Source organism: Chelonoidis abingdonii, chromosome 8 (assembly GCF_003597395.2).
Source record: "Chelonoidis abingdonii isolate Lonesome George chromosome 8, CheloAbing_2.0, whole genome shotgun sequence".
NCBI lineage: Eukaryota > Metazoa > Chordata > Testudines > Testudinidae > Chelonoidis > Chelonoidis abingdonii.
In genome coordinates, this window is record NC_133776.1 from 23,774,545 (window position 1) to 23,793,772 (window position 19,228).

The 19,228-nt window shown below is 42.4% G+C and overlaps 1 protein-coding gene across 1 annotated transcript in view; it reads right to left on the bottom strand.

Annotated features, from left to right (window-relative positions):
* Positions 1-18,977, bottom strand: part of GFM1 (G elongation factor mitochondrial 1) — a 46,808-nt gene extending 27,831 nt beyond the window's left edge. The window contains exons 1-10 of the mRNA XM_032805527.2: positions 18,836-18,977; positions 16,013-16,165; positions 15,248-15,380; positions 13,351-13,555; positions 12,400-12,516; positions 10,754-10,904; positions 7,073-7,227; positions 4,544-4,628; positions 2,026-2,163; positions 237-338 (exon numbers count right to left, since the gene is read on the bottom strand). Of these exons, the coding sequence (XP_032661418.1) occupies positions 237-338; positions 2,026-2,163; positions 4,544-4,628; positions 7,073-7,227; positions 10,754-10,904; positions 12,400-12,516; positions 13,351-13,555; positions 15,248-15,380; positions 16,013-16,165; positions 18,836-18,910 (1,314 nt within the window). The 5' untranslated portion in view covers positions 18,911-18,977. The remainder of the gene's footprint in view (positions 1-236; positions 339-2,025; positions 2,164-4,543; positions 4,629-7,072; positions 7,228-10,753; positions 10,905-12,399; positions 12,517-13,350; positions 13,556-15,247; positions 15,381-16,012; positions 16,166-18,835) is intronic.
* Positions 18,978-19,228: the final 251 nt, after the last annotated feature.

Below are 19,228 nucleotides of genomic sequence, written 5' to 3' on the forward strand. Positions count from 1 at the left end.
TATAATATCTTATATACATGCCTACATACATACCACAATTTTACATGCTTGTATCATTTTTAAGGACTCTAAACTGGCATCAGAAATGTTTCTAAAGGTTATTTTCAGTTGGATATCTTTTGTCTGAATAAACAGAGCATTTAAATTAAGTAAAGTGGCTTAAGAACTGAAAGAATAAAAACCCGATTAAGTCCCAAGGTGTGATGGATCAGGTCCATGCAAAAAGTTGTACTTACCATGGAAATGTCAGTACTGGTTTTATCAGTGAATGTATCCCCACTAGCACAATCAATTCCAAACAATGCACATATGTCTCCTGCATAAACTTCATCTACATCCTAAGAAGAGAAAGTCAGGTTAGGTATGTACAGGGTATTGAAAGGAAATGGCAAAGCATATCTAATATACACACACAGCTACATCTGGTTTCAAGTGGAAAGAACTATGATAAAAAAGAGTGGATTGGGATTTGCAAAAGGGGCTTAAGACGTTAACTACTTTAACATTCCAGCTATCATAGAATATCAGGGTTGGAATGGACCTCAGGAGGTTATCTAGTCTAACCTCCTGCTCAAAGCAGGACCAATCCCCAACTACATCAGCATTGATAAAAATGTGCTGTAAACAGCTGGATTCAAACTTGACACCAAGATCTTCAGTGCTAATTCATAAAGAGGTCTCAGTTTCAATATTAGCTAGCCCAAGAGGAAGGGTGCTAAGCACGTCACTTGCTAACTTTCATGCACTCTTGACTTGCCCATAGTATTTAGGTTGCAAGAACTCTAGAAGCAAACCTACTTGCTTTCCACAGTTGCATGTTTTCTGGATGGGGTAGTTTTTGTAGCATTTTGGGAGGTATTTTTTAGTTTGAGAAATACATTAAAAACCTCACAGCAGAGCTATTTCATTGGGGGAGCTAGGAAATAGCCTTGGGAAAATAGACATGAATAAGGAAGCTGAAAAGGAGAAAGTGACATCTAGCTTTCTTCAGTCAGATGGCCAAGAGCCATGTTATAAGGCAGGGGTCGGCAACCTGCGGCACGCGTGCCAAACACGGTACGCGAGCTGATTTTGAGCAGCACACAGCTGCCTGCCGCAGTCCTGGCCCCCAACCCCACTCAGCCCCCCTGCCCACTGCTCTCCCCTGCGGGGGCAGGAGGCAGAAGCTTGGTTCTGCAGCAGCCAAGCTTCTCCCTCCCCAGCTTCTTCCCCACCCTGTCCCCTCTCCCTTCCTGCGCCAATCAGCTGATGGCCCTAGTGAGTGAGAGGGGGAAGAGCAGCAGCCCGCACGCAGCTCCATAGAGGACGCAGAAAGAGGTAGGGACGGAGCCTTGGGGAAGAGGGTGGAACAGGGCATATCCCTTCCAGCTCCCTGCCATGAGCTGGTCAGGGCAGGGGGCTGGGAGCACCCCTACGAGCCAAGCACCCCAGCCCTCTGCCTTGACCCCCCCGCCACACTCAGTCTTCTGTCCTAAACCCCCTCACACCCCCAGCCCTCTGCCCTGACCCTTGAACTCCCCCACGCACCCAGCCTTCTGCCTTGCACTCCCCACACCCTCAGCCCTCTGCCCTGACCCTGGACCCCCCCCACACCCAGCCTTCTGCCCTACACCCCCCCACACACCCCAGCCCTCTGCCCTGATCCCTGAACCATCCCACCCCAGCGTTCTGCCCTGAACCCCCTCCCGAAACCTTAAATTAGAGTGAATAAATGAAGACTCGGCACACCACTTCTGAAAGGTTGCCGACCCCTGTTATAAGGTGTCAGGGGTGGAGAACAGACATATGTGGAGAATTCTCCAACTCAACTGGGAAAAAAATACAATGGAGCAGATTTTATTTTCCCGTTCCACATTTGGAACTCTATTAAAGGAAATAAGGTAACATGGGTCAAGTGAGAGAAGAATTTTGCCCTGTGTTGCTTTATTTTGAGATGCTGAACAGGCACCTCAACTTTTCAAAAATGCTTCAAGGACAGATAACAGCATCTAAAAATTTTCCTCTATTTCTAGTTCTGACACTTACCTCCATTGAGTCTGCATGCATGCGAACCAGTCTCTGCACTCGCACCTTTTTCCCTGTCCTGGTGTTGTAAATGTAGTCACTCTTCTTCAACATCCCCTGATAAACTCGAATGTACGTTAGCTGCCCAAAACGGCCAGCCTGCAAATGGCATTAAAAAATGGAGATAAAGGTTAGAACCACCATGACAGTCAACAGCACAGCTACTCTATATGCACTCTGCTCTGACTGTTGCTAAAGCATCATTAATTTGGGTTTCTGAGTTTGAAACTATACATCAAAAAGAATTTCATCTACATTTCTAAAACAGTCAAACCTTCTCTCAATTCTGGGGTAGAATTTGGCACCTCCTGACAAGTTTCCAACTCACCAGTCCAAAAGCTAGCCTGCTAAAATGTATGCCACGGCATCCTAGCAATCCAGATGGTAATGTTTCATATGACAGAGGCCTCTGTCCCTACTCTATAATTAAAGATGAAACCACGTTTTCATTTTAAGCCTTATTTTCCCTCTCACATATGCACAAACCCACCCCCTTTCCAGCTTTTCAAAGGAATATAACATTTCCCTCTGAAACTATTTGTGATAAAACAAAGGAAGGCAAAACTTTTCAGCTACAGTTCCAACCACAGAGAAGGAAGGTAACAGCTTTTAACCCAGAAAAAGTGGAAAAATCAAATCCCTTTGAAAAAATGTGATGTCTATCAGGAATGCAACCATTTTAAAATTTCCAAATTCACCCATGTTTAGATGCATTCAGACACAGCAGAATGTAAAAAAGTTATTAAAATAAAGAAATGTATTGGCAATCTTTATTAACTAGATCTCTGATAAGTAAATCGTTAAATGGAGATCTTACTGTCAGTCTGTGGCAACAGGCACAGACATCAAAGGAGCACTGAGACCAGAGCTCAGCAGCTCCATCGGGCTTTGGGAGACAGGATAGCTGCTGACCCTACAAATATGTTACAACACAGCTATTTTTAAGATTATAAAACATCATTCTGAGCCAAAATGGAAGAAAGAGGCAAGGAAGGTCACAAACCCAGGTATAAAAATAGAGGTAAAAGACAGCACAGAATGGAGTCAAAGATATGGGCTAAATGAGTTTGTCTAGACTAAAATAACTGATTAGGGGTTTTAAGCCTTCTGTTGAAGCTACAAAATTGTTACAGCAATAAGCCAGAATCATCTTAAGAAGCAGCTATGTCTATAAATGAGCTATCTAGAACAATTAACAATTGTTTAGGGCATTTTTCTGTAGAAAAATTTAACTCAATGGGCAGCAGCATCACCACGTGGGCTACTGTCAGCATCCTCTTCATGGTCATCACCATGTACCAGGACCTGCCATTTACCAATACATCACTATCCCTTTTGCCAGACAATAGAAAGGTTCTAACTGGACTAAATGAGAGGACATCACCGCCCTCTTGGCCTGTCCTAAACAAACAACCAATGTCCTTGCTATTCTCCTCCTGGCATATCAGCTTCATTGTCACTTTATTCCTACCTCTTGATTACGTCTCTCTTATTTTTTGCCTTCTATCTCATAAGATCTACCAGCTCTGGTAAGGTACAGTAGTACACGTTAGAGGCCATCCATGTTTTCACCCACAATTAAAATCACAGCCCTAAATTTCTGAGGACCACAAGAGATCATCTAGTCCATAGATCACTCTGATTCTGAGGCAAGATTAATTATACCTGCACCACCTCACCCCATCCTACTTCCATTTGTTAATGCTTTTTCCTGGTAATTCATCTTGAGATCAAAGCTATGCTCATGAAATAAAAAGCTGGTTTAAAAAATAAGTCCCCAGAATTTAGTGCATACTGAATGTTAGAGTCAAATTCTTTTGCTAGCCAACCAGAGTACCTGTGGTGCCTTACGCAGGGTGCCACATACTGTAATAATTAGAAACAGCATTAAAGATCTACCTTGTACCGAATGGAAGAATTCTTATCCCTCTGCCCCTTGTGAGAGATTTGAGCTACAAAAATTATGGCAGATCCCTTTGGTTTCGTTTGCTCTGTTCTCCACACAGGTCACAAATAATGAATGTGGGTACAGTATGTCTTTAAGGTGATTAACAGAAGCTGTATTCAACACTCTAAGTCAATCAGCTAGGATCAGATGTTGGCAGCATGAAAAAGGTAAATGAAAAACTCAAACAATTGAAGCAAGTCAACTGGTTAATGTACGGGCATCCATCTGCTAGAAATCCTTAGCTCAGCCATGTCATGAACATAATAATGAAGTAACAAATGCGTCATATGCACAAATAGACACATTTATCAGAAAGCTTTTAAACAAAAAACTCTAGTATGTTTCATTTACAAAACCAATAACCATCCCTGCATAAGACATTTCCTGGGGGATTAATGACAAGCTGCCATTAATGTCCCAATGCAGATAAACCTTACTTACATCAGATCTCCCAGGAAATGTCCTGTGCCTCAATTGTTTTTGCTTAACTATAAATTCCTCTCAAATGAAAAAGAAACATTAATAACCCACCTCCAGTTTGAAAGCCAGACCAACAAAAGGCTCAGAGTCATCTCTGACTGAGTTCAGCAGCAGTTTGGTTTTATCCTCAGAATCCCTTAAAAAAAAAAAAAAAAAAGGGGTGAGGGGGAGAGAGTTTAAGTGATGAGACAATACATGGCAGCTTCTTCTGGCTGTGTGCTCCATCTTGCAAGGTGCTAGAGTGCCCTATACTCCCACTGAATTTGTTTGGGAGTTGCAAAGCGCAGCTCAGCACCTCCTAGTAGGATCTGTGCACATTGCAGGACCAGGCCCTCTGGAGACAACTTCAGACAAACTACAGCCATCACTAAAGTGGAGGTCCATAGCACTGACTTATTTATCACCAGTGTTCACATCATCTCACTAAAATTCAACTGGAAGAAGTGGCTGGCACAATGCTTTATTACACTTATTTCATTCTTCATGGAAGATGCCACATTTAAAGCACTAGGGACAGAATAACTAGACTGAAATCCTGACCCCCTTGAAGTCAATGGCAAAACCCCTGCTGACTTTAAAGGGGCCAGGATTTCACCCCTGATCCTCAAAGCAAGTATAATTAGAGAGAGGTGTGTGTCAGACACAGAATTGGGAGCCAGAAAGTCTCAAATACAAATCCAAACTCTAACAGTGACTCCCTTTGAGATCTTGGGCAAAACTGGCTTAACCTCCCAAGTTCTAGTCTCCTCATGTGTAGGATGGAAAGAACACTACTGCCTCTTCCAGGTATTTTGAAGATTAGTTAATATTACTGAAGTGTGATTCTACTCTGAAAGGAGACCTAAGGTTTCTCCACACTTAAAATGCTACAGCTGCACCACACTAGTGCTTTAGTGTAGACACTTCCTACACCAATGGGAAGGACTCTCCCATCGGAATAGGTAATCCACCTCCCTGAGAGGCGGTAGCTAGATTGATTGAAGAATTCTTCCATTGACCTCGTGCAGTCTACATGGGACTTATATCAGCTTCACTATACCACTCAGGAGAGTGGATTTTTCACACTCCAACTGATATAGTTAAACTGACCTAATTTTCTATATTAAGAAAGACAGTGCAGAACATTTCTATTTACACTGGAAAAAAACAAAAGTAAATGTGGCAGAGAGTCTCCGAGCCCAAGTCTACAGACCAGGCTCACAGTAGGGTGCTAGAAAAAGCCATGTAGATGCTCCTACTCAGCCTCTGATAGAATGGGGTAGTTGAGTTGTGGATTTCAGAGCCTGAGCTCCAGCTCAAGCAGGAACATCTATACAGCTGTTTTTAGTACCGTAGCACGAGTACAAGACCTAGGCACTAAGACTCACTGCTGCGGTGTTTTTTTGCAGTGTGGATACGGCCTTTGTGGCTAAGTGTCCCCTCCACGTCATGTTCTTCCTGCACATGCAGCAGAGACGCGTACTTGTAAATGTCAACATAGGGAGTATTCATGAGAACAGAATAGAGAGGGAAAGCACATGAGAACCTCAACTACAGCTGGCAGGTCAAAAATTCAACTTGTCAATACCAATAAGGGTACAAGAATGGGTTAGCTTGACTGTTGCACCATATGCTAGTATTCAATTCAGGGGCGGCTCTAACCTCAGAGCCTCTGGGTTTGGTCCTGCAATTGTGGAATGAAAATATTATAAAGAAAACATTTCAACCTGGATGCTAGAAGGGCAGAGAGAACCCTCAGTAGCAACTGCTCTCACCAGCTCAGACGTAACACTGATGGATCACATAAGAAACTTTATCTAACCTTTCTAACACAGAAGGATGGTCATGATAGGGCAGGGGCTTAAGCAGGGGTGAGGAGTCAACTGCAAAATACTGGTGATCAGGAATCAGGGGGTGGAAACAACATTTACTAGTATAATTTCTAAGTATGAAGGTTTTACATTGTACCTATCACTGCATTATCTGAGCAACTCATATACAGCAAGAGAAACTTGATCATCCTTCTAAGATTTATTTCTATGTGAACAGATGTCCGAAAATATGCACATATGTACAGGAGATTACTTAAACCACCATTTATACACAAAAGGATATATGTTAGCATTGAAGATTTGGGTGGGGTCTTTTTGTTTGTTTTTAAACTATGAGGGCATATCTATAGTAAGAGATAGCAAACACTTTTTAAATCATGCCCTGACATTTTTAAACATAGCCTACGTCTTAGTCTAGATATAACCTAAGATGTTAATATCATTTTACCCTTACAAAAGAGACTTGACCAGATCACTAAATATGTCAGTTTTAATATTTAAAAGGAAGTAAAACAATGTTATGCTACAAGTGAAAAGAATGCCCCATTTATGGAGGGATTTATCATCTTTTAATGATCACACAAGCCTACTACACGCACTACTATACATGTTTTTTCTTTAAAGTGACTAATGGATTGTATTATTCATGTATTTTGTTAAAATTTCCTGCTCTGTTTTTTTGAACCTGCTTGAAATCCTGATTCTATAAGCACTCCGCACATCCATAAAATAAACCTTTCCTCCCCACCCTCTTCCCTCTGGCACTCACTCCTGGTTGAGAATAGCATAGTTCTGGACTTCAGATGGATTTGGGAGATAGTCTAAGACAGCATCCAGAAGGGGTTGCACTCCTTTGTTCCTCAAAGCACTTCCCACAAGTACAGGCGTAAAGGACTTTTTCAGTGTTGCTCTTCTGATTGCAAGCTAGAAAAACATTTATGAATTACTTCTGATTTTGTAGCAATTCCAATATTATAGACATAGAACCAAACGTAGTTGCCTTTAACACTGTAGCAGTTCAGACTGTCAGCTTTGCTGGGCAGGGATTGTCTCTTTACTTATGCCTTACAAGGTGCCAAACAAATGGTTAACAAGAACAAAAAATGATAATCATTCATAAAGGGACAGGGATGGACCAGAAGCATTGTTATAGCATTAATGATGTATGTAGCACAGTGGTTTCCAACCTTTTTACCCTCAAGATCACTTTTTGAATTTAAGTGCAACGCAGGGTCACCACCAGTGAAGGCCATTTTGGGCTCCATTCACCAAAAGTCAATTATGGAAAATTTAGTCTAGTGATTTGACTGCCCAACTTAAAGGGATCCAATTTTTATAAATTACTGAGCACTCATATTAAGACACTCAAAATCACTAGTCAGTTTTGAAAATTTAGACCTGAAGTTTACGCTTGAGGCTCAAGATCTCTTAAATGAACGGCTGGATTCAATTTGCACTGGGGTCAGGGCTAAGCATGAGGCATTACAGATACACATGGCACTTCCATGTAATCAGGACTTTTATAAAATATCCTAAAACTCAAACTACTTGCAAAAAAGGATTAAATAATTCTTTACATTAAACAATTTTACTTGCCTTTTCCATGAGCACAAACCATCTACCTTGCAGTTTATTTTTAAGCTCTCTTGATTGAAAGAATATTTTGAAATAGCAAGATGGTTCATAAGGAGGATACTGGAAAAAAACTTACAGTTCTTGAATAGGAAAAAAAATCTTGTTGGATGCTTTTTTCTTTCTCTCTCTCTTTTTTTTTTTTTTTTTTAATATTTGAAGATATACCAAAATTCATGCACAAAAATGAGATTCCATTGTCATCTTTTCTGCTTAACTGGTCATCAAGTGTGTCCGTTTCGGAAACCTATTTAATTATGTTAATGTCTATTCCTGTTTTCCAGCCTAATGAGACACTGGAAATGTATGGTTCCATTCAATTCTCATCAGCAATAATTTTTTAGAGATACAGAAGTAATTTTATTTCTTTTTTTTTTTTGTGAAAATCATTTTCATTCCACTGAGGAGCTGGGGCACATCAGACAGGATTTCATGTAAATAATGTTTTGGTAGCAGAGAACCAGGTATTTGTTTAAGCACTTGATCCTTACTGAACATCATCCACTAAAACTGTGACCTTCAGGATTGATAGCCAACATGTTTTCCAAGAAAAAATATTTTAAACAAGAACTTGGTTGCCTGTCACTGAAACAAATTAGTATAAGTAAACCTGCCTTTGCTCTGTCACAGCTATTAAATAACTGTAATTAATTTGCTTTCAGGAGAGGGGACAAGAGCAAGCCCACTCTGAATATACAAATTTACTTTTGTAACAGACTGCCTTACCAGACATCCCACTAGGTACTACCAACAACAAACTCTTAGAATCACTCCTCTCTTGCAGTAATCTGTGCACTCTGTGTTCCTGTTGTGATTTGCTGTAACACTCCCTCCTCTGGCTAGAAGAGCTTTACAGTTCTCTAAGGCCACTATTAAGGACTGACTTAGTCACTCAGCAGCGGGGGTGCTTTATGAGTGGACCAGTTAGTTTTTCTTGCCCTTACATCTCACCAAATAAAGCACAGTGGACCGGATTTTCAAATTCCCACTGAAGTCAGTGGGAGGAACAGCTGCTCAGCACCTCTGAAAAATCAGGCTTTTTGCCATCATGACACGTTTTAATAGCATCTTGAGGCATAAGCTTTCTGAGTGCTCCTGAAGCCAGAGCACATGCTGGACAGTAAATTCATGATTAAAACTCCGTGGAGCCAAAAATCAATATTCTTTCAATCCTAATCTGCGTTACATACATAAAAGGAACAAACAAAGCACTTACTCGAATTGAAAGTTAGGAGCCCAGAGCATCCAAATAAAGTTTACAATAGAACCCTCAATGCACCCCTAACTTTGAGTGACTATTGTGCCTCCATAATACACCATTAATAGCAGGCACAGGGGGCTGCTTCCTATGGTGATGCATGCAGTATAAGAACATGAACAGAACAGGAAACCATTACAAAATGCCAATCACACATTGACTCCCTTATCAGAGTAAAGAGATGCTGACAAAGGCACTTTTAAATCTAAAGCTATGTTTTAAAGTTATGATTTCCATGATCAAGTCTGAGTTAAATTCAGCCTAGCCTAAGTGGGTTCGATTCAGTGAAATGGTGCCCACTTATCGGCATGGATTTGGCCACTTTCCTGGGATACTGAAAATACATTTAAAGCTGGAACCCTGGTACTCTTGAGGGAATTCTGCACCAAAAAAATTAAAATTCTGCAAAGTTCTGCATATTTTAATTGTCAAAATAACACACAAACAACAATATAATCACACTATTTTCAATTATTTGCTGACAAGTATTTTGAAATAAATTACCAAAATAATTGAAAATGGTGTGACTATATTGTTATTGTGTTTGTGTTATTGTAACAATTAAAATATGGAGAATTTTAAAATATTGTGCACAAAATCAGTAAAAAATTTTGGTGCAGAATATTTAATATTTTGGTGCAGAATTCCCTCAGGAGTATGTATATATTCTCAGCACTGCTACCGGATTGCTGTATGACTTTGAGAAAGTCAGTCTCTATGCCTCAATATCAGTAGGGCCATCAACAGTGACAGACTAATGCTTACAGGACCTGTGTGACTAAACAGATGGCTCAAGATTCAGAAAGGCATAGAGAATATGCTTTTGCTGAACACTAAACCTAGAGTCTGACTCATGTTTGAGCCCAGACTTCCTTTCTGTCCACAAATAAATCAGCTTGACACGGGTCAGCAAGCACTCAGGATCTAGGTCCTAGGAACCTGCTAGAAGGTGGGTCAGAGCGGGAGTCCTGCTGTAACTCAGGTCCAAGCCCTGTCATTATGCAGTCTGGAACCAGGTCACATCAAGAGACCTGAGTCACAAATTCTGTGTAGTGCAGTATGGTCCTGTTAGCACAGCGGAGACACCTGGGTCCAGGTTTACAATGCAATGTGGACGCTCAAGCACTGGCTTGGAAACACTGACTCCACAAGCCTGAGTCCCATAAACCTGGACTTAGTGTGAAGTCTGGGCATACTTACAGAGACTATCAGAGTTATGAAAGGCACATAAAAGTTCAAATCCACTCCAGACCTCACAGTCTTTTGGCAGTGTCAGTCCAGTTCTCTGTCCACATTACAAAACCCAACACATCTGGCAGCCTTGTTAGCGATCTGAGCTGATGTAGGAAGCGAATGTGCCTCTAACCCAAGGGAGGTGGTGCCTCTAGGTAAAGGTACACTTTACAAGGTAATGGTGGCCCTCCAATATGTAGCACTTGGCGCACTTTGGGTAATATAAAGAACAATTGTAATGGTATTTAGGCACCTTAAACCCTTAGGAGGCTTTGAAAAATCTCACCGCTAATAAATAACACAGGTTCCACAAGAATCATCATTTACCTTTAAATCAGTAACTGTAGGGATCTTCTCTTCCAGAAACAGCTCCCCTAGTTGTTCATCTGAGTTAGCAACACATTCAATCAGTTCCTGGCGTCTTTCTGTAGCCTCTACTTTAAATTCAGCCGGGATTTCATCGTATCTAATGGTCTCACTACAAAGGCATAGACAACATGATCAGTTTTGCGGACAGCCACGTGAGTTGAGCTTTGAACCATGTGGGGACCACAGTGGCCATGAAATTTGGAGTCAGTTCAACAGTCTTAGCATCTAGATGGGTAATAAAGTTACTGAGGTCTATCAATATTGCATCTCCAACACCACAGCACGGAGGAACTTCAACAGTTCACGCTAGGGCTTTGCAGTGCAGCGGAACAATCTGTACATCAGCCTCAGTTCCACCTTACCTTTAGTTTATCCCAAGACTCACATACCAAACGGGCACTACTGGACCTCGTTTTAGAGCAGATCTCCTACTCTTTAGGTTGGATGAAACCAGACTGGCCATTAGTGCTAATCCGAACATTTTTGACTACATGAAATTTTGTCAAAATATCCTGTTGTGTTAAAGCTGAAACATTTTGTAGAGACATATTGGTTTTGACAAAGTTCTCACTGGGAAGGTTGAGAGAGACTATGCCATGCTCTCTAGCCTGGTGGTTAGGGCACTTGCCTGGGATGTAGCTCAAGTCATTACTCTGCCTGATTCAGAGTGGTCTGGGATGAAAAGCTCTATTCTGAATCAGGCAGAGCAGGGTTTCCCACATCCTAGGCCAGTAGGCTATCTTAACCCCTTGGCTACAGACACACACACTTTTCTTCCCAAATCAAAAAGTTACGTTTTTGGTCTGAAAACTGACATTTCAACCAACTTTTGTTTTGTTTCCAATGGGGACCAAAAATGATTTTCAAAACTTCCCACAAAACAGAATTATTGTCCTCTGGACAGCTGTAATGTCAGACCCCTTTGATTCATGCTGCACGAAGTTTCCGGCAGCTACAACTGCACCCTAAACTGGCCCTACTGGCATCTCAACAGGTTTTGAATAAAGATGCAAAGTTAGAGGCCTCATCCGCTATTAAGTTATGGATGGATGGATACTTATTCACAGTCAAAATGAAGTGAGGAATGGGATCCTTGCCTATCTACTCCACCCTCATGAGAGACAATGGGTGAAATCCAGGTGCACTGAAGTCAATGGGAGTCTTGCCGCTGTGTTGAACAGAGACAGGATTTCACCCAACAAGCTTAACCAATGGCGAAAAGAATAAAAATCTTGCTCCAGATTTCTGCCAGATATGTGATCTAACACTGTGTTGTCTTCCCACCTTGCCCACAACCACAGAGATTGCAAAGATTTGGGATCCTGAATTGAATTGCATTCCCTATATCCTTAATGAACAACAGTGCTTGTTTTACCTCCTCAGTCACATTCAGGTGGCCATCAGAGGGATGCAGCTACCAAATCTGGACAACCAAACATGGACCTCCCAGGCAAGTCACTAACTACCCCTCTCGCTACCAAGAGAGAATTTTTTTTTAAACGTCTTTTTTTCTTTTTGACAACTTGAACAATTTTCTACTCAGTTTCAGCATTCAGTTAACAGGGAGTAGTCTCGGCAAATAATAAATGCCTTCAACCACTTACCCAAAGTCACCATCAAAGTATATGGCCCTTTGCTCAAGGAGATCAATAAGCCCCCTGAAGTTTCCCTCCAGGCCAATGGGAATCTGGATAAAGGCTGCATTGTGATTTAACTTGGATCTGAAAAGTTTAAAAATATAAATTAGTTCTCCATACAAGACAAGGCAGCATTTTAACTCATCTGTCTTACCTAGGTCCTTCAATAGTGTCCCCGGGACCAATAAGCAAGCCTTCCTTCACTCAAATGAAAAGCCTCGCTGGCTCATGTCATAACATGAGAGCCCTAATGAAACTGAAACACTGGCAGACCAATCAGGTTTGCTTTCACCCATGTTAGTTTGTTTTCAATAGTAATTTTAATCCAGGGGGTTACTTCTCCCTCATGTGTGTTAGTACTCTGGAGCCAGCTTATTCTTCTATTATGAATGGAATCTATGCACAGACTTAGAGGATGGGGGAAAAAGATGAGACACAAGGCTAAAAACAACCGCCTGTCCCACCTTTAGGTCCCTACTCCTTCTCCATGGGATACTGGAACAACACACTGCAGCACTACTATTATCCTACTGCAGAGGTAATCTTATTATTATATCTTTATAAACATCATAAACATCTCCATTATCATAATGAGTCCAAATGAGGCACAGACACAATTCAGTAGCCATGAAACTGGCTTCTTTTTGGGAAACAAAAGTTTTATAACTTAGGCTGACATTGACAGCTGTTTTATCAATGGGAGAGTTATTTTGGTACCACCTTATGATGATGATGATGAAGAGTTGTTTCTGTTACCTTGCTACCATCTGATGTAACCTGAAGCTATGCATTGTTCTCAGAACTGTTAACTCAGACCACACAAGCTAAGCAGGCTCATTAACATCTACTCAGAACATCAAGAAACACCACATGAATAGTTTGGAACTGCACTGCAAACAAGCTAAAAACATTAGTTACCTCAACTGTTGCACAGCTCTGGTTGGATTTGAGCCCATTCTGTCCAGTTTATTGATGAATGTTAAACATGGGACATCGTAACGCTTCATTTGTCTGTTCACGGTCATTGTTTGGCACTGGACTCCTCCAACAGCACAGAGCACCAGGACAGCTCCATCAAGAACTCTTAAAGCTCGTTCCACTTCAATTGTGAAGTCCACATGCCCTGAATGAGAAAAACAATTTTCTGAGATGTTTTAAGCTGCAGCAGGGAATTACACTCAACTGGGTTGTTTTCTCTTCTATATCCACATTAATAAGTCTTTAGCTATACTGGAAGGGACACTGTCAAGTCAAATTTTGTCCAGAAATTAGATTTTGAAAAAACAAGAGTTCAAGAAATTGTTTTTAAAGGAATTCCATTGGACAGCGTTTTGATTTTATCAGATAGAAATCCCCATACAGTGACTACAACTCAAAACACTACAAAATCATACTAGTGCAAAAAAAGCCAGAAATGGAAACTGATTTGAAGCAGACTACTGTATAAACATAAATGAAACAGAATCACTGATACCACTGCTGATCATGATGACTAATAGTCTCACTGTTTTCTTGTGCTCCCCATCTCCCTTTGTATCTGCTGTCTCTTGCCCAACACGTAGATTGTAAGCTGTTGGGGCGGAGGTTGTCTTTTTGTTCTGTGTACAGCACCTAGCACAATGGGGTCCTAGTCCAAGACTAGGGCTGCTAGGAGCTATATTAATACAAATATAATAAGACTTTATTTTTCATAGACTAAGGTCACAGAAGTACAAGATAAAAACAGCAGTAAAGAGTGAAACACAGATCTGATATTTACTATGCTTCCAGTTTCAGCAATTCAAGGTGTTATTAGAAGCACAGGTGAGGGCATTGTACCTTGCCTATTTACCAGATACTGCTTAGATACCAACAGTCTTCCTCTCTGTCCCAGAAACGTGGTTCATATCTGTTCCGGAGGGATCAATGTTAAAAGTAACAATTTTTTGCCCATTGCTATTCAGCCTTGGTCTCTCTTTTAACACTGCCAACAAAGAAGCTAATTGTCCACGTAGTTAAAATCATCACAGTTGTCTACCAGAAGCCAGGAACTGCAAGTGCATTTCACAGGATACTGAAGAATGGTAAAGACATTAAGTATTTTCAATCTATACCAAAGGCCCCTAATTCCAATGAGCGTCACGTGGGAGACCCCTGCATGGAGGCTCCTGTCAAGAAGGGGGCCTTTGAGATGAAGTGCTCTGTATCTTAAGCCATTTCAACGGGGATTGAGATAAACATTTGGTCCAGTTGCTCTAATGTTTTCAACCATATTCTACAAGAGATGACTGTTATAAAGAGAATCTAAGTCTGTGTGTTTGTCTTACTCAACCCTCAAACAAGACTCCAGTAGAGCAGTGAGTTTAACATAATTACTCCCAAGTACAGTAGAAACATGCAAAAGTGTCAAATACTTTTTGGAAAAGGCTGCTGGGAACAGAACTGTGATACCTTTCCGCCTTTATTATTATGCACTGTTTTGATGGTGCCATAAAAGAAGTCTGTGCCTTGACCTGAGGAGCTTACAAATATGTTGAAACAAGATGCAAAAAGACTGTGGATAAATCTACATTCCACAGTTGGTGAAGCCACTAATGATTCCCAAAACAATTACACAGTGAATTTCCTCAGCTCTGTTGATTTCCACACTGGCAAACAAACACACACACATACATGGAAGTCTCTGTTCAGTGCAATACTTTGTGTGATCAGCTCAGATAAACAGCTAGACTACTGTCATCAGACTGGTAACAGTGGTGAGGGACAATCAATGTCTTCTTTGGACAAAAGATACTTTGGTGAGGGTAGCACTTACAAAGTTCTGAGTTCATGTTACCTGGTGTATCTATGATGTTGATGTTGGTGTCCTTCCACATGGTATATGTTGCTGCAGACTGAATTGTGATACCGCGCTGTCGTTCCAGCTCCATAGAATCCATGACAGCCCCGACTCCATCTTTACCTTTTACCTAAACACAAAAAATAAAGCATTTACTGCAAGAAAATCTTCCACTGCCTTCAATGAGAATTTTGCCTGAATAAGCACTAACTAAGCATCTTTCACACAGGCAACAAAATTCAGCTGAGTTAGTGGCACAAGTCTACAATCCTAACTAGCTTTGCTCTTTCCTTTGCATATCATTCCTGAAGAAGACCTGGTGGTCAAAAAGCCATTGCAAACAATTTCTATTTCACTATGAATTTAATAAGCCAATGTATCTGGAGCCAGTGAGCAAATTCTTTATGTTTTTTATTCCAGTTTGTCATGTACACCTTTGACTGCATGGAGTTTTCCATTTATGTTGGTTGTGGGTCTGTTGGAGTTTTTTTGTTTGGGGGAAACAGGGTGCTGGGGGGTGTATGTGACAGCAAATGTGTCACTTAGGGGAGGAGTCAGAGAGCACCAGTCAGAGAGCTGTCTCTAGGATTCCCCACTTGGCTTGTATTTCAAACAGGCTCAAAGGGCCTTTAAGCACAACCTTCTCATTCCATTCAATACTCTTTGTGGTTCAACAGTTCTAGACAGCTCAATAGCTGAATCATTGCATATAACGTTCAGAAGCCCCAAAATGAGTGTCATACCAGTAATTCAGAGACAAACCTCATGCATCTGTGATATCCTCCCAGTGTAAAAAAGGACTCGTTCTGTTAATGTCGTTTTCCCAGAGTCAATGTGAGCAGAGATTCCAATATTGCGGATCTTTTCATTGGGAATGATTCCTGAAGAACACTGTCTGCAGCCGTTCAAGAGAAACTGAAAAACAAGAGCAGAAGGCAGTTCAGCCCTTTTTGTCCATGTCAGAACAACAGTGGCTCACCATAAGCATGCCTCAAGGAAGGTACCTTGTGACCAATAAAGTGATTCTTTTCTCTGTTTTACTGTGATAGAAAATAAATCAATTAATCTGAGCAATCTGAGCTCCCCAAGCATATTCCAGAACTCCCACCCAACTAGGGCAGCAGACAGCCTCCAACTCAAGGCCCAATCAACCCTGCACTTAGCCTGTCACTCCCTTGGGCAAGCAGAGAGAGATGCTGCAATGAGGTTTCAGAGAAACTTGCTCCCTGCTCCCTCTTGCTTTCTGGGATACCAGGGAAGATGCTGCACACATTCAAAAACAATGTGTGAAGTAGCAGTTTTACTTTTCCCTTCATTTACCAGCTATTAATTCACTCAAGCAACCTCCTAGTTCTCCTACTGTGAGGAGGGCCATAGTGTGGATTTAAGGGGTCTTTGGACAATGTATTAAAGCCTATGCCTAACGGGAGTAGCAGACACACAGTAGGTCACAAGATGACAGGAGAGATCAGGAACATCTGAAAATGAGCAGACAAGATAGCCATTATTGGTGAGTTCATCCCTAAAAGTGGTGTGTGTGTGAAATTGAGGACTTGGACACTTATAGATTCACCCTGTCTCCCTTCTTTTCTATCCCTTCATTCCACACTCTTCTCTATGTCTACCTACTACTTTCCTTAGTCTTACTTTCCATGCTCTAAGATAGTGCCCTTCATTCAGTTTCCTTTTTTCCATTCATCGCCTCTTAATTTCTAGTCAATGACAGTGTGTCCATAGAAATGCTCCCAACATTATTGGCATCACTATTACAATAATGGTAAGAGGCTTAAATAAAAAATGTAATCTCTGTGCAGATGAAGTCCCATGCCAGTAACCTGCAGGTGAGAAGCAAAACCTATAGGGAGGGCAGATCAGGGCAAAGCTGAATAAGCATAGAGCAGTTCTGTGCAGACGCAGGTCAGTAACAAGATGGGACTAGGAATACAATTAACAGCACTTACAGAGCCCTAAGAAATACAAACCACAACTGCAGGAAGAAGGGACCTGTTCCTTAGTTTAGAGCCCTCAACTAAAGAGGAGGGAGTGTGCGTGGGGGTAGGTTAAGCAATATATTCTAACGTTGCGTTATAGTAGAAAAGAAGCAACATACTGTATCCAAGTGAGACTGGGGGGTATTGAGTTGGTAGAATGCATTTATCAAGGTAAGGTTAGGAAGCTTTGTCTGGTGATTAGAGCTGAGGTATAGAAGCCAAAATTCTTTAATTCTGTTTCCAGCTCCATCACTGAGTCTGCATAGCCTTTAAATCAGTCAAGTCATACTCTGATGTCTGTAAAACTGAGATAACATTTACCTGCCTCACAAGGGTGTATGCAAGGTCTACAGGGGCACTTTCAGATCACTTCAGACATAAATTTAAGTTTTGTGAACAAAGACATATATATATATATATATATAAATGGCATTTTTATTTCAACAAAAGCTTTTATTCTTTGTTCGAATTTAAACATTATCCTGCGGTGTTTGCAACCCAACCATAGCAGGATTGTTCTAGCGCTTGAGAGCCACAAAGGACCACTGACTAAACTAGGATGTAATTTGGTCAAGACGCAAAAATTAATCCCATACTCTTGCCAAGAGTCCCACAGGTTTAAGGTCTGTCTATGTTGCACACTAAAGCTTGGTTTTGACTCTGGTTTGAGCCCTAACCCCCCTTCCATCCAGACATCAGTCTAACTCAAGTCAGTGATCACTCAGGACCAGAGTCCTCGGTCTCTACTAGAGGTCTGACTCAGAATCAGAATCTCACTGTGATTCAGATCCAAGCCCTCTCATTTTGCAATGTGGACACATCTCAATTGCAGACTTGAGTACGGATGCATTTGCACAGCTGTAAAACCCCAATCTTGCAATTATAAACCCAGGTTTACCATACAGTGTGAATGCTAAATCATGGACTTGGAAACACCAAGCCCATAAGCATAGGTCCCACAGACCTGGGTTCACAATGCAGTGTGGCCATACCCTAAGTGACCATGAACTTTTATGAGTTGGGCATAGAACTCTGTAGATGCCTGTTGTTTTGACAGAGCAGGGGGAGGGTGTTCAGCACATCTTTTGGGTGGCAAATAAGATGGGCTGCTCCACTTTACACACACTCAAACACACTCAGTTCTGCTCTGAGCCTGGAGGCTGCCAGAACTGTGATGCTTCCCCTAGACTCATGAATCCCTGCCCATCGCATGCCTGGGGGGGACCCAGCCCAGGCTCCCCCCCCACCCCAAAGGATCATGAACCCTGCCAGACACACGTCAGGCAAGCGAGTCCGGGCTTTACACCTAGTGGCAGAGGGTGCGTGGTATTCCGTACTACCAGGGCTTTGGAGCTGTGCCCTGGTCCAGCTCCAGGCAAAAACCTGCAGCTCCACTGCTCCGCTCCAAAGCCCTGTCTACTACCGGCAGCCCGGACAGCCCTCGCCCCTGACACGAGGGCAACACCACCTAACGCCACTAACGGCCAGCAGCCCCGAGCGGCCGGGGGGGTTGCTCCCCCACCCAGAAGGACTCCAGCCCCCGGGCCAGCTTGGCCCCGCGGAAACAAGCGAGGCGGCTGGCCTAGCCCAGTACCTGCTGCCACAGCAGCGCCGAGCCCTGACGCCACCGGAGCCCCAGCACCAGCCCGGCTCTGAACAGCTGCAGCATGGCACACCGCTCCCCTCAGGCTCTGACCGTCAACGTCCCGCAGCCCGCGCGCTTCCGGCCCGGCTGCGTATCACTTCCGGGGCAGGGATGGGATCCGTCCGGCTTCTGGCAGCGCCACCTGCAGGGCGGGAGGAGGAGCGGCTCTGCGAGGCCAGGGCGCTGCTCGAGCCAGCGGGAGGAGAGTCTGTATGGATCGGAGCCAGGCCCTTCCGCATCATGTGGCTTCCGTGGGGCGCTTCCCACTGGCGGGAGCATTCATCCTAATTAATGAACGCCTCGCTCGCTCCTGCCACGCGCCACCAATGGAGCGCGCTGCGC